Source organism: Nilaparvata lugens, chromosome 5 (genome assembly GCF_014356525.2).
Source record: "Nilaparvata lugens isolate BPH chromosome 5, ASM1435652v1, whole genome shotgun sequence".
NCBI lineage: Eukaryota > Metazoa > Arthropoda > Insecta > Hemiptera > Delphacidae > Nilaparvata > Nilaparvata lugens.
Window position 1 is genome coordinate 20739042 of NC_052508.1, and position 13923 is coordinate 20752964.

Here is a 13923-nt window from a genome sequence, read left to right on the forward strand (position 1 = left end):
ATCTTACAAGGCGCTGATGATTAACATATAGCCCACAAAACAAAAGTCATACAGCCTATTGTAGTATGATTATATTTCATTTGACTCCTGTTATCTGCTCTCATTTTTTATCACTAAAATAGAATAGTATTAGATTTATCTAATATAGAATAGGAGGCTATCTATTGCATAAGAAAATATTATTAAATATAATATATATATATATATATATATTATTTAATATAAATAGAATAGGTCGCTATCTATTGCACAAAGAAAATACTATTTAATCAACTGTGTCTCATACTCGATTCCATTTTTCTTACAAAAATTATTAAATTCAATCACATACAAAAATTTGCATCCATGAAAGAGAAGTACAGTATAACATTTTTTATTAGGCTTTTCAAAGGTCAGTGAATTCTACATTCATATTCTGCGAGTGACACAAAAATTGTTTGAACTTTTCTATTTGCAATGTTTTGAATCCTCAACGACTCAGTTCAGTTCTATTGCACGTAGATTGTTCATACATAAAGGTTAGTGCTGTTTGAATGTTGAGCTATCAAGCATGCGTTGCATTATAAATGACCAGTACTGCATTGGCATTCAGAATCAGCCAATATTTTCCTAGTTGCCTGCGTGAGAACTATTGCAGCGCTTACCTGTCGCATACATAATTATGTTGTATTGTCATTGTGATTCCAACCTTCTTTGACTTGTAGCTGGGAAGTACCCTTGTATTCAATGTCCTTAAACCGTCACTATAGTTGGTCAATTTCAGAAACCTAATACTGTATTCAAGTGGAAACTCATAAAATCTGCCACGTGAATATTAAATTGTGCTATAATTGTTTTCCTAATATGTAGATATTAAATTTCTATAGTTATATATACTACTTTATAGATATGATATTGTTTTATAAGTTTGATAGCGAAAGTTTAACTTTGTGTTATTTTATCATTTTTTAAATGATGCAATTTTTATGATTGAAGAGCTTTGAATGTATGCATAAACTTCATTGTGAATAATTGCATTACAGTTATCTTCAATATCTTCTTCAACCCAATTTCGATCAATTCATATTTCAATACAGTGAGCATTGGATGTACGAAGTAGGAAATACAAAGTATTGTAAGTTATCATTGTTCTCTTTTAAAATATGTACGATCTTCTTCTTCTTCTTCTACCTTTCAGGGTTTAGGCATCTCTGCCTGTTTCTAACCTCATATCTGCCCCTATTTTCCTTGGGTCTCTCTTGCCTACTGGCTGGTAGTTGAGCACCAATTTTGGTAGCCTGTCTTCCTCCATCCTAAATATGTACGATATGTTTAGAATTATTTACTATTCAAATACTTTTTATTATTTATTCAGAAACTGGGTATGGATAAAGCTGATCCCATTAGTTGAAGTTGGATTTCCTGCGGTCTCAACAATGGAAAGTTTTGTGATTGTTTGAAATTAATATCAAGAACACATTAATAACCTCATAACGCTAGAATCGACCATGACTTATTTCTGCTCTCGCTAGTTCGCGCCTTAATAGTGAACAAACAATGGAACAATACCTGTACTCTAGCTCCAGTCACTCAGCTGGCCTCACCTCTCTTTCTGACAAACAAATGATAATATTTGAAATTAGGCATTCAAATTAAACACCTTTTAATGCTGTTTCCTTCTAACAAAGATTGAAAACGCATTTGGGCGTGAAGGTCTCTTCCAGCCTTTTATTTTAGTCTTCCAACTCTGCTGTCTGTTGAATCGCTTATTGTTATGTATAATAAGTTGAAGGTTCTAAGAGTGAAATAAATTTTCTTTTTTGAATCAATATTTTTTATCAAAGATAAATTTACATGCAGTAATAGAATGAGTTGAAATGAGATTTATTGTAGAAATAGTTTAATTTAGGTTTTTTGATCAGTAGACTATTATTATAGTTATCCCATTATTACCATTCTCCACATTAAAAACCTCATCATAAACAAATATAAAATTTCCGCTCCAAATAAATTCAATGTAACTGGAAAAGAATAAAGTGATACTGAGAAAGGACGTAGGCTGGTATCTGAGTCTAGGACATTCCTGACGTAGTCCAGTATAGCATGACCTTTAACTGCCCTTATCTGCTTGTGAGATTCTCATAACGTATGAAAAAACAAGAGTGTATAATGCCCACATAATAAAATAAATGTATTCAATATCATATTATCATATATTGAAATTTATTTAATTGAAATGCTTACAGGCTGTTATATAATTTATTTAAATATTATCTTATTTACTTTTGTATAATAAAAGCTAAGGAAACCCCGAATCTCAAATAGCCAATCACATCATGTCTTACAAAGACTAGAAACCAATCAGACAAGGGCTTACAAATTTTAGAGAAAGAGATGAAAATTTTTCCAAGAAATGCTCTCTCTGGCTTGTGATCTTGACATATACAGCAGCACAAGGAGATAGGGTCCCTTTTCAATTAATTTTAAAAGCATCAAGCCAGTCCCTTTTTCAAATGTCAAGTATTTGTAATTAATGTTTGATTGTTTGTGAACTCAGTGTTTGTTTAAGAGTTCTTAATTGTACATTATTCCTGCATATATATACTTAATACTGATAGAGATTTACATGCAATTTGACCATACACAAGCCCAGCGGAGTTGAAAGGATTTGACTAATGAATTATTGGAAATAATTAATTTTTCTACAAGAACTTCAGAACGTCATTAGAGTGAGTGTTATGTTCTTAATGAGCTCATTAAACCAAGGCTTTTATCAGTGGATTGGGGAATTAGTCGAAGCTCTATATGAATTTTTATTCAAGTTTGAAAATTTTGCAACATATACTTAATAAGAACTTTTTTTTATGAATATGTTTGATATATAGTTCGGTTATTTCTTGATAAGTTAGTTAGTTGATTGTTCGGTTTTTTGAATCTATTACTTCTTATTTTAATTTAAATATAATCAGTGTAATATCATTACTACTGTGCTCTCATATGCGGACAAGCTCCTTGAGCTTTGCATATGTGTATTATTTTTCAGTTAAAAACTTGTTTTCATTTGTATGAAGATGTTTTATGTTATGTATTTTCTTTGACTGAGAATAAACATTTTTATTATTTATTATTATTATATAATATGTATGAAGCTTATTTCCGTGCATGGCATGAATCCACATACCCTGAGATTTCAAATGATTATTAATAATTGATTGAAGTATATTCTATTGAACCTATAGACTAAACAGGTTCCAATTTGTTAAATTATGATTCAACCAGAAGTTTCACATATCAGTATTAGTAAATATATATATTCTATAGCTCACAATATTGTGAATGCTAACAATTCCTGTGATATTTAGTGAGATATCAAAGAATTTATTTATATGGAATTGTATTCAGCATACAAAATATTAGAAGTTTTTATCCTTTTCCTGATTCATCTCATGATATACAGTTTGAGCGGTCTTGGTACCAAGCATTTTTATACTGCAGCATATACAGTTAGTGAATTAATTAAGATTGATCTTATTCAGAGAAACTATTACTTATCATCCTTCAATGATAGTCATATTATTCAGCCAGTGAATCTTTACTGATATTTATAATAAGTCTACAATATATCATAAATATGGTCAGATCAGCAGTCACCTCCATCTAGACTGTTGCCACAGTAAAACATGTAGACTGTGCTATCTGCGTCATGATTCCAACTTCCAGAACCCTTCTCCCATCCTCCTTCTTCATCTTATTTTGCTCTGGAACTCTCTCATATCTAGAATAGCTTCTTCTATTGACTGAGCTTTTTGCTATTCTCTATTCCCTCACTTTCTCTGTCTGGTCTTCCTTGACCAATCTTCTTCTTTTTCTTTTATAATTTCTTGGGTAGACAAGGCTCATCAGCTGGGTTAAAGCAACTTGTCTAGGGGAGTAAACCTTATAAAAATCCTGTGAGTTCAAATGCAGCAAGGTGGCGGCCCCACCATTGAACTTAACCTGCGCAGCGCTCGTAACGCGGCCAGGGGATCTTTCACTTACTGGTAAACTTCAAACAGCCTCGGATGGGACCGGAACAACGGATAATAAAAATGGACTGCCAAAGAAAAAACGATTTGGAATAACGGAAACAATGAATTTTGCAACATGGAACGTGAGAGGAGTGAATAAGAAGGAGGTGGAGCTGATGCAAGAGTTGAAACAGCATAAGATACACCTGGCTGTGATAACGGAGACTAAGAAGAAGCTGAAGGGAACAAAAGATTGGGGAGAGTTCATTGAAATTTGGAGTGGAGTAGACCAAAATAGGAGAGCTAGCGCTGGAGTGATGGTCTTGGTTGATCAGAGATGGAAAAATAGAATAGAGAGTTACTCCTTTCTTAGTGAAAGAATAATAAGGGTCCGATTCAAGATGGACAGAGGTTACTTGACTTTATTTGGCACATATGCTCCTGAAGAAGGAAAAAAAGAGGCTACGATAGAATTCTATGAAGAATTACAGAAACAGTTGACCGCATGCAACAAAGCAGACTATGTGATTGTAGCTGGAGATTTGAATGCTCGAGTAGGAAACCAGCCGATTCCACAGGTGGTAGGAACATTTGGGGAATATCACCTGAATGAGAATGGTAGACAGTTGCGAGACTTTTGCACATACAATGAGCTGAAGATCACAAATACATTCTTTAGAAAAAAAGACATACACAAATATACCTGGACAGGGAGAGGATACAGATCTCTGATTGACTATGTGATTGTGAACAAGAAACTGTCCGGACAGGTTCAGGATACCAGAGTTTATAGAGGTAGTGATGTAGCCAGTGACCATTTCCTCGTGGTTTCCAAAATTAATTTGTGGACAAGATGGAGGAAAGCGAGTAAACCTCAAAACAAAGCGGATAACAACGTATTCAAAGTGTATCTTTTGCAAACCGAGAGTATAAGAACTTTATATCAGACAAGACTAACACAAAGGCTCTCTACAAGACCGACAGCAGCAACAATTGAAGGCGAATGGAAAAATATCAAAGACACTATCAAAGAAGTAGCCCATGAAATACTTGGCACGAAAAAAATTGTTAAAAGACGAAAAGGTTTGAAAATTTGGAACGACGAGATTTCTCAAGCTATTGCAGACAAGAAAAAAGCATACAAGGAACTCCTTCAGTCACCAACAGACCACACAAAAGAAAATTATCGGCTCAAACGTAATATAGCGAAAACAACTGTTAGGAAAGCACATGAAGATTCATGGGACAGATACATCTCAGGAATAGAAGATGACCTTCATGGCAGGCAGGAAGTTGCTTACAAATGGATGAGACACCTTAATAGTACGGTCAAAGAAATGGCTGAGATAAAAAATGTGAGCAAACATGAATGGATTGAACACTACAAAGAACTGTGGTATGACCAAGATTTGCCAGTCATGGAAAGTATTGACCAGCGGATGGATCCAGTGAGTGATGTTGATCTCATAAGCATTGATGAGTTGGAAGAAGCCCTCAATAAAACGAAAAATAGGAAGGCAACTGGGGTGGATCTGCTAAATATGGAGCTTTTAAAATATGGCGGAACATTACTGAAATTTCGACTGCTTCATCTAATCAACATGTGCTGGACATCACGTTATGTGCCTGAGGAGTGGAGAAAGGCTTTAGTAATATCTCTATTCAAGAAGGGGAGCAGAAAAGACCCGAATAATTATAGAGGTATATGCTTGTTGAGCAATGTCTATAAATTGTACAGCAGAATTCTGAACAATAGACTTCGGAAAATCTCTGATGTACTTCTACTAGAGGAGCAGGCTGGTTTCAGAAAGGGCCGATCATGTATGGACGATGTTTTCTCATTGAAACAGATCATAGCAAAAAGAGTAGAATTCAATTTAGAGACACACCTTGCATTCGTGGACTACGAAAAAGCTTTTGATAAAGTCAATCGTCAATTATTGTTAGATAAGTTGATCAAACGAGGTTTCCCAATTCATTTAGTCGAAGTCATCAAGAGTTTGTACAGTGAGACAAAAATAATCCTAGACTGCTCAGGCTCCCAGTCAGAAGAAATTGTTATCAATGTTGGTTTGAGACAGGGTTGTCCTCTCTCACCAACTCTCTTCAATATTTATGCGGACGACCTTTGTAGGAAGTGGAAGCAACAAATTCACCCAGGTATACAACTAACACACAATATTGCTGTCAATTCATTATGGTTTGCAGATGATCAAGTAATATTGCAGGAATCAGAGGACAATCTGCAAAGAGCAATATATCAACTCCATCTCCTGAGCTCAGAATATAACATGAAGATTTCCTTGCACAAAACAAAAGTGATGGCGTTTCTGGGAAAGTCTCCAATACGTTCTAAAATAGTTCTCAATAACAGAATACTGGAACAGGTATCACATTTCAAATATTTGGGATGTGATATTACATACGAGGAAGACCACGACTTGAATGCAAAAATTAACAAATTCCAGTACATATGCGGAACTATTAACAGAACTCTCAAAAATAAAGCCCGAAAAGAGACGAAACTCAAATTTTATAAAGTAATGGCCGTCCCTACACTTTTGTATGGCTCTGAAACCTGGGTACCAAAGAGAAGGGAGTGGAGCAGGTTACAGGCGGCCGAAATGAGATTTTTAAGGTCAGTGAAGGGATGCACCAGAGAGGACAGGCTTTATAGTATCGATATCCGTAGAGAGCTCAATGTAATCTCCATACCTCAACAAGTTGACGGGAATCGACAACAGTGGAAAGAACACGTTGAGAGAATGGGAAACGGAAGAATCCCGAAAGCTGCCATTGCTTACAAGCCAGAAGGGAGGAGAAGTATTGGCAGACCAAGAAAAAGGTGGGAGAATGTTTGAAGGCGGAACAGGTATTAATGCCTACCCCTGTAATAGTGAACAAACAATGGAACAATACCTGTACTCTAGCTCCAGTCACTCAGCTGGCCTCACCTCTCTTTCTGACAAACAAATGATAATATTTGAAATTAGGCATTCAAATTAAACACCTTTTAATGCTGTTTCCTTCTAACAAAGATTGAAAACGCATTTGGGCGTGAAGGTCTCTTCCAGCCTTTTATTTTAGTCTTCCAACTCTGCTGTCTGTTGAATCGCTTATTGTTATGTATAATAAGTTGAAGGTTCTAAGAGTGAAATAAATTTTCTTTTTTGAATCAATATTTTTTATCAAAGATAAATTTACATGCAGTAATAGAATGAGTTGAAATGAGATTTATTGTAGAAATAGTTTAATTTAGGTTTTTTGATCAGTAGACTATTATTATAGTTATCCCATTATTACCATTCTCCACATTAAAAAACCTCATCATAAACAAATATAAAATTTCCGCTCCAAATAAATTCAATGTAACTGGAAAAGAATAAAGTGATACTGAGAAAGGACGTAGGCTGGTATCTGAGTCTAGGACATTCCTGACGTAGTCCAGTATAGCATGACCTTTAACTGCCCTTATCTGCTTGTGAGATTCTCATAACGTAGTTCAAGAGCTTCCAGCTTTCCTCTAGACTAAACAATATTATAGAATCTGAAAATATGAGATGCTTCTAGGGCAGTTATGAAGCGGGCTGTCTGTTTTTAGATTTCAAGTTCGAGAGAGTGGTTAGAATTTACTGCTCTGAGAATATGGGGGCCATAATATACATCTTATAATATTCTAAACGTAATAATAACTAAACCTGAACGGACTCAACTAGTATGTATATCACATTTGATTTATCCTATCTCATGGGAGAAAATGTGAACAAACATTGTTAAACAAACAACATTAAGTTAACTTGGGCTCACACAGAGCCCAAGTACTTTGGCTCTGAATTGATGGCTTGAAATGACCACGGGTTTCAAAATTGCTCTGTTAATTTTGAAACCGTGCACACTTGTGATCAATTTCAAGTCCCTAGTCGCTAGTGTATCGTTACACGGCTACATATAGTCTAACTGTAACAACTGCACCGTTACCGAGCTTACTGCCAGGAAACCCAAATTGATTTTGACGATAACTCATGATTCGACTCCAATTAAACAAGCAACTCGCAACTGGTTACCAATTACACATACGTCAAAAACGTTATTACTGATAATATGATACCAATTTATCAGTTTGATTTACTTTTTCGAGTTTATTGCTTGATGAACAATGTCTGAAAAAAGGAACAGAGAATATATGTTTGAGAGAGAGTGATTGTGCGAGAGGGGGAGAAATAGAGATAACGATAGAGTGGGAGAGAGACAATTTTACCGCTTGCGTAATAACCCGAAATCATTGACCTCACCCTAATGCCCATTATTCAAGCTTCAGTAGCAATTATATGCCTATCTTAAAGGACCGTACTATACAACGATTATGGCTTGTTTAAATGCAATGTTTTAGAATTGGCCTCCGTGGATGGCTGAGTTAGCGATTCTTTATGAGCCGACTAATGTTCTTCATCAGTGTCCTAATTATGTTCATCAGTGGAGAAAGTTAGGAAGGGTTGCACTGATCAGGAGAAGATTAAGAAATACTGGAAATTACCCCTAAAATAATATTTTCCCTTTGCAAAGAATATTTTGCTGAGTTTGATGTAATTTTCAAGGACACTAACTTACTTTTAAAAGAATCCATTTGCAAACATTGAGTATACGCTTGTAATAATCATGGCATTGGTTCAAATAAAGGAGAGTATATAGTATATACCATCCTTGGGTTCAACTCTGGTCTTAATTTATTGTTATGAATAAAGATCTATCTTCATTGTTATAGTAATTTCTACAATTGTAAATATAGAATTCCTTGATTAATTAGAAATATACTGGTAATTAGAAATTGTTCAACATCTATGGAGTACGTGTAGCAATAGAATAGTTTGATATTATGTCGTATCCAGTAGTGCTCATCTCCATTTAATCAACATTGTAAGCCACTGGTGCAATTATCCTCTCCCCAATGTTTATAAAAGCCTCGAAACTATTAATCATTCACTTTAATTATTTTGATAGTTTTCAAGCCATCCCCTCCCTCTCCTTAATTATCAAAACGACGTAATCATACACTATGTGGCTATGGATAAATGCTTTCCTAAATATTTAAAACAGCTTGGCAATTAATTTCAATTGTTTGAATCTGAACCTTTTATAAGTATTTGAATTGCCAATTGTCTTCGACTGTCAATAGAATCGGCGAAATACATTTATAGGAAAGTGTCCAGTCAGGAATTTATTAACAACTCGAACTTCTATTTAATGGCCATTTAAACGAGTGCATATTATAATTTGCGTTGAAATATTCCGCTGCGACCTCAATTCCACTCATCTGGCACAAATTTAGCATCAGTTTGTCTTCTAAACTGCGTCAATTTCTCCCGTTTAGCATCCAAATAAGAGTATGATGACCGTTGACTGTAACATGTACTTATGACGTTGTTACGGCTGCTGTACGGGTATCATATCAAGAATCGCGTAAGTTATGCTGATTACCTGTTGTACCTGTTTAGAATTCGGTGTGCCACTTGTTGGTAAGTGGAGATGCTGGACCACATCCGCGTGTCCCACTCTCGGCACTCAGCAGGTCTACTTGCGATGGGTGGCCACTTGCTTATTCAATTATGCACCTTGTACGCCTGCAATCAACATCTTGCAATTGACTGTTTATCTTCGAATATCTTACAAACGGCTGTCTCCACATGCACTGTCAACCCGCTCATACCTAATTGACCTCTATTTCAACAGATATTGTTTGCACTTGTTCCTTTGATATTAGGTACTAAAAAGCCATGTTAGATAAGGAATAAACACAATCCCTCTTCGCCCTTTTAGTATCCACTCCACATTCTACTCTGAATAACATGCCAAAAATCAAGAGGAATTAGTGAGGGTGACATATTGAAAAGAAACTGCTCAGTTGAAATTAGTGTAGCAGTGATTTATCCACCATTACCATAGATTAAGGCCCGTATGCAGACACTCGGTTTAAACGGAGAAATGCCAACTGTTCGCTTGAACCCCGTATGAAACACATCATGATGAATGCAACCATATCTACAAGTTAGTAAACTTGGCTCAGCGTTGAACGTAGTGCCATCATAATGGCCCTTAGTAAACATATCTGTGCTAAGGTTAGATCTGTGCTTCTACTTGTAAAAATAAATTTATTTTGCTCCAGGAAGTAGGAACAAGTGTTATTTCCAGGCTCCAGGGTTACCTTCAGTACTCATTTTTTATAGAAATATATTGGTTAATTTGAAAAAAAAACTAGTGGAACAGTATCTCCAGCAAGTAACTTACTTTCTTCAGCATTAGGCTTTCTTGAGCTTTAAATTGCACTTTACCAAATTAGAATTGAGCCAAAATTGCATTTCCTTCCAGTTACAAATGAAGTTATTGTAGCTTGGCATGTTGCTTTAATTTGATCCTTCTGCCCGAGATCATCTGATACATCGGTTCATAAGCATCACTAGAAGTGTTCGTAGTCGTTAGGACGGTCTTGAGTCTCTGCATCTGGCCTTTCCAACAATTATCTCAATTAACTAATCTTTGATGATGTCATATACGAGCATTTATGAAATTCTTCAGACAATTCCACTTTCCACTCGGATGGCTCTCTTCCATCTTTTGGACATGTGCACATCGTACATTGTGATAAACAAAACTTATGCAAGGTTTTCTAGAATTTTTATGTTTCTTCTTTCCCTCATTATTGTCCGTGAGTTGATTTCAACAACAGTGATTGTTGTACGTTGATTATGAGAACAACAACTGCGAACTTCAAAGTGGGATAACCTAGTTACCCAACGTTGACGATAAAATTTGTTTTTGAACATCTATGACGCGAATGTGACAGTAATGCATAGGTTTTGCTGAAAACGCCAGTTTAAACGGACAGATTTATTCAAATTGCAAATGCATGGGCGGTACACATAAATCCAGTCTATTCGAGGAACATTCCAACGTCACGAACCTGATTCACTCCCACAATTAACATTTTATCAGAGCAGCGCGTGTTTCACGCCTGTTCTTATTAACGTGTAAACCACAGGTCTATTACGCTGTAATAGCAATTGAATTTCTCGCCGGAGCCCAATATTAGATTTTGATTACGCTTTCTATGATGGTGCGGATTTTCGCATTAGCCTGTCTTGATGCAACAGAAAGGGCTTTGAAATTATTGAAAGAAAGTGCAAGGGCGGAGAAATCGCAAGAGAAAGCCAGTTGAAAAATAATAATGATGTTTAATGCATGAGTTGATCGCATCTGCAATTAAATTGGCAGGCGTGGGTAGGCTTTTATATCGGGCTCTGTAACGATCCAGGTGATTTTATTATCCTTATCTTTTTGTTTCTAGCTCTTCCTCTCACTCGGTGTCTCTCTTCATTTGTGTTCTACATTTATCACTTTTTCCAAATAAATTGTCCATCTTCCTTCCACTCCAATTTATCCTGCACCGTAAAAGAGAAGGAACAAATCATTCATGTAAAATCATTAATATTATTCAGAAAATAATGACCGCTGTAAGAACCAGCCTACATCCAGTCGAAACAAAAAAGCTTTTCACTTTCTAAGAGATTCGACTTGTTCTCTCTCATAAGAATCATGGCTCGCTTTAGCCTACTGGATCAATCATATTGTATCTACAGAAAAACTTCAAGCCCAACTGAAAATTTCCTCAGAACTCATACTAAAGTATTAAATCTATTTTTATCTATATCTTCTTGGAAAGATAGTGTTCATTATTAATGATGGTATCCCATTCCGAAAAATTATGGATAATCTTCATTCTTATCTGGCGTTTTTATTTTTTCATTCAAAAACTTCAAAACGAACTGAAAATTTTTTGTAAAACTCATTATACTACAGTATTTATTTTCATCTATATTGTCTTGGAAAGATAGTGTTTATGATGGTATCCTATTTCGAAAGTTAATGGTTTGTTACTCATTTTCCTTATCTCGCGTTTCTATTTGCTCATTAGATAAACAATGCATGGTATCAATTCAATTTTTAATGCATTGTTCGATTTTGATGATTATAGCTTGAAGCTACTGTATAAAGATTGATGCGTCATTCTTTTATGTGAAGTCTTTCTTATTTGTTCTTTATCTAAGTAATAAGACTAAAGAAAGAATAGGATACAAGAGTTTTCTTTGTCACTCACGTTTCATTTTCACCAAGTCTGGGACGTAATTTTTCTTTTTTGTTAGTGGTTGCCTTCTTAATCATCCCATCCTCGGAAGGAAATCGAAACTCAAAATAATGACTGATGGATTTACGAGCTGTAAACTTATTTGACGAGTGTCTCTGAGTGTTCTCCTGTAAGCCGGTTGTAGCCCACACTCGTGACAGGCGAGAAATGCTCGATTCAAGACGTGCTTCAATGATCGAATCGAAATATCGGCTGGTTCGAGTCACGGAGTCACGTGACCCTGTGTCGGTGACGTAAGGGCGAAAGTGTGCCCGGTGTGCTTTATGCTATGGCCTCGGCAGCCAGTCGAGGACACCGTGGGAATTATGAGACGTTCGGTCTTGGGTCTTGGCCTGTACTGTAGATTAGATACCGTCTACAGGAGAAGGAACAGACTCTGTGCAGAGAGAACGGCCGTTCCATTAATCAATCGCTCTTTCTTTGCTGGAAAATGATTCACGCGCCAATCAAATCTGTCGTGATGAAATACTCAGTCATTACCAAATTTCGGCAGACACCTTGTGCTGCGCTATCTGTCAGGTTGTTGCAGTATTTCGTAATCCTACTTCGATCACTGCCAACCTGCCAACACCTCTCACATTCTATCAAAACCTGTGTTAAAGAATTGAGATGAGCTGTGCAAGCAGTTAGTCTTTCACTTTTTTCAATCTCAAATCTTCGTTCACACCTGGTGTAATATCTTTCATTATTCAGAAAATTGTATAAGAGTAATATTGTAAAAGAGTAGTGTAATTCTGTATTCAAAATATTTCGATTTCAAAACCTGAACTTTTAGATACAGAAATATAATAATCTGAAGTTATTATTTAACAGTAAAGATATGTAATTAATGGTTGGTCTCTCAATTGGTGTAACAGCAAGTTTATTTATTGCTTTAAACAAATCAAGAAATCTTGGAAACAGAGATGAGAAACAAGATTCTGACTATTTAATTGATTCAAATCATGAAAGAAATAGAATTGACGTTTTTAAAATGATCACAAATTATAAATGCATGAAGGTTTCATTATTTCGCGTACATCATAAACAAACATATTTTTTATTAAAATAGTGTATGAATTCTCGGTTATTGAGGTTTTCTTGGTTTTGTCCAATTTACACTCAAGTTTTACACTGTTGAATCTAGCAGATTTCAATTTGAGGTTGAATCTAGCACTGTAGACTAGTGAATGTTGCAGCTTCTGTCAAACTTACTTCTGTGCTTCTGATGTTTAGCTACTGTCTCTGTCTATCTGTCAAGCTAACAAAGTCGATGTCACATGAGTGCACACTAATTAAATGTACTGCATCGTGTTCAGCTGTATGTTGTGTGTTGTCAGGAAGTACATTCCTAACTGGGCCATCAGATTCCAGTCGAATGTTGCACCCCGCGCTTTGCTCCATTCAACCAGAAGTTGTGTAACCGCTGCTTGCTTATTTGGACAATATAAACGGGTATGGCACTCGCCTTAACTGAAAGGAGAAATGCCGTCCGCAGAATGAACGTTCGTTGCCCAATGACCGCGGCTTAAATGTCGTCGTCGTCCAATTATAAAACTGGAACATTTTGACCTTTGACTTCTAGACTGGCTCTATTTCCTCTACTTGCCTCCATTTGAGAAACTTTAACGTTGTCGAGTCTCCACTCGTTCTTGAACTAGACTCCAACTCCTGTCTTGTACGTGACTACTGAAAATAATTAATAGAGGCGGTCTTGTGGTATTCTCATTATTCCAACTCAGACACAAATTCTGTCTAGAA

General features: G+C 35.9%; 2 protein-coding genes across 4 annotated transcripts in view; both read left to right on the forward strand.

Moving 5' to 3' along the window:
• Positions 1-13923, forward strand: part of LOC111052922 (ADP-ribosylation factor-like protein 4C) — a 71104-nt gene that overhangs the window by 27426 nt on the left and 29755 nt on the right. The gene's annotated exons all lie outside the window — the stretch shown is intronic.
• LOC111059745 (craniofacial development protein 2-like) overlaps positions 4109-13923 on the forward strand; it is a 28605-nt gene continuing 18790 nt past the window's right edge. The window contains exon 1 of the mRNA XM_039429410.1: positions 4109-5434. Coding sequence (XP_039285344.1) covers positions 4109-5434 — 1326 coding nt within the window. The remainder of the gene's footprint in view (positions 5435-13923) is intronic.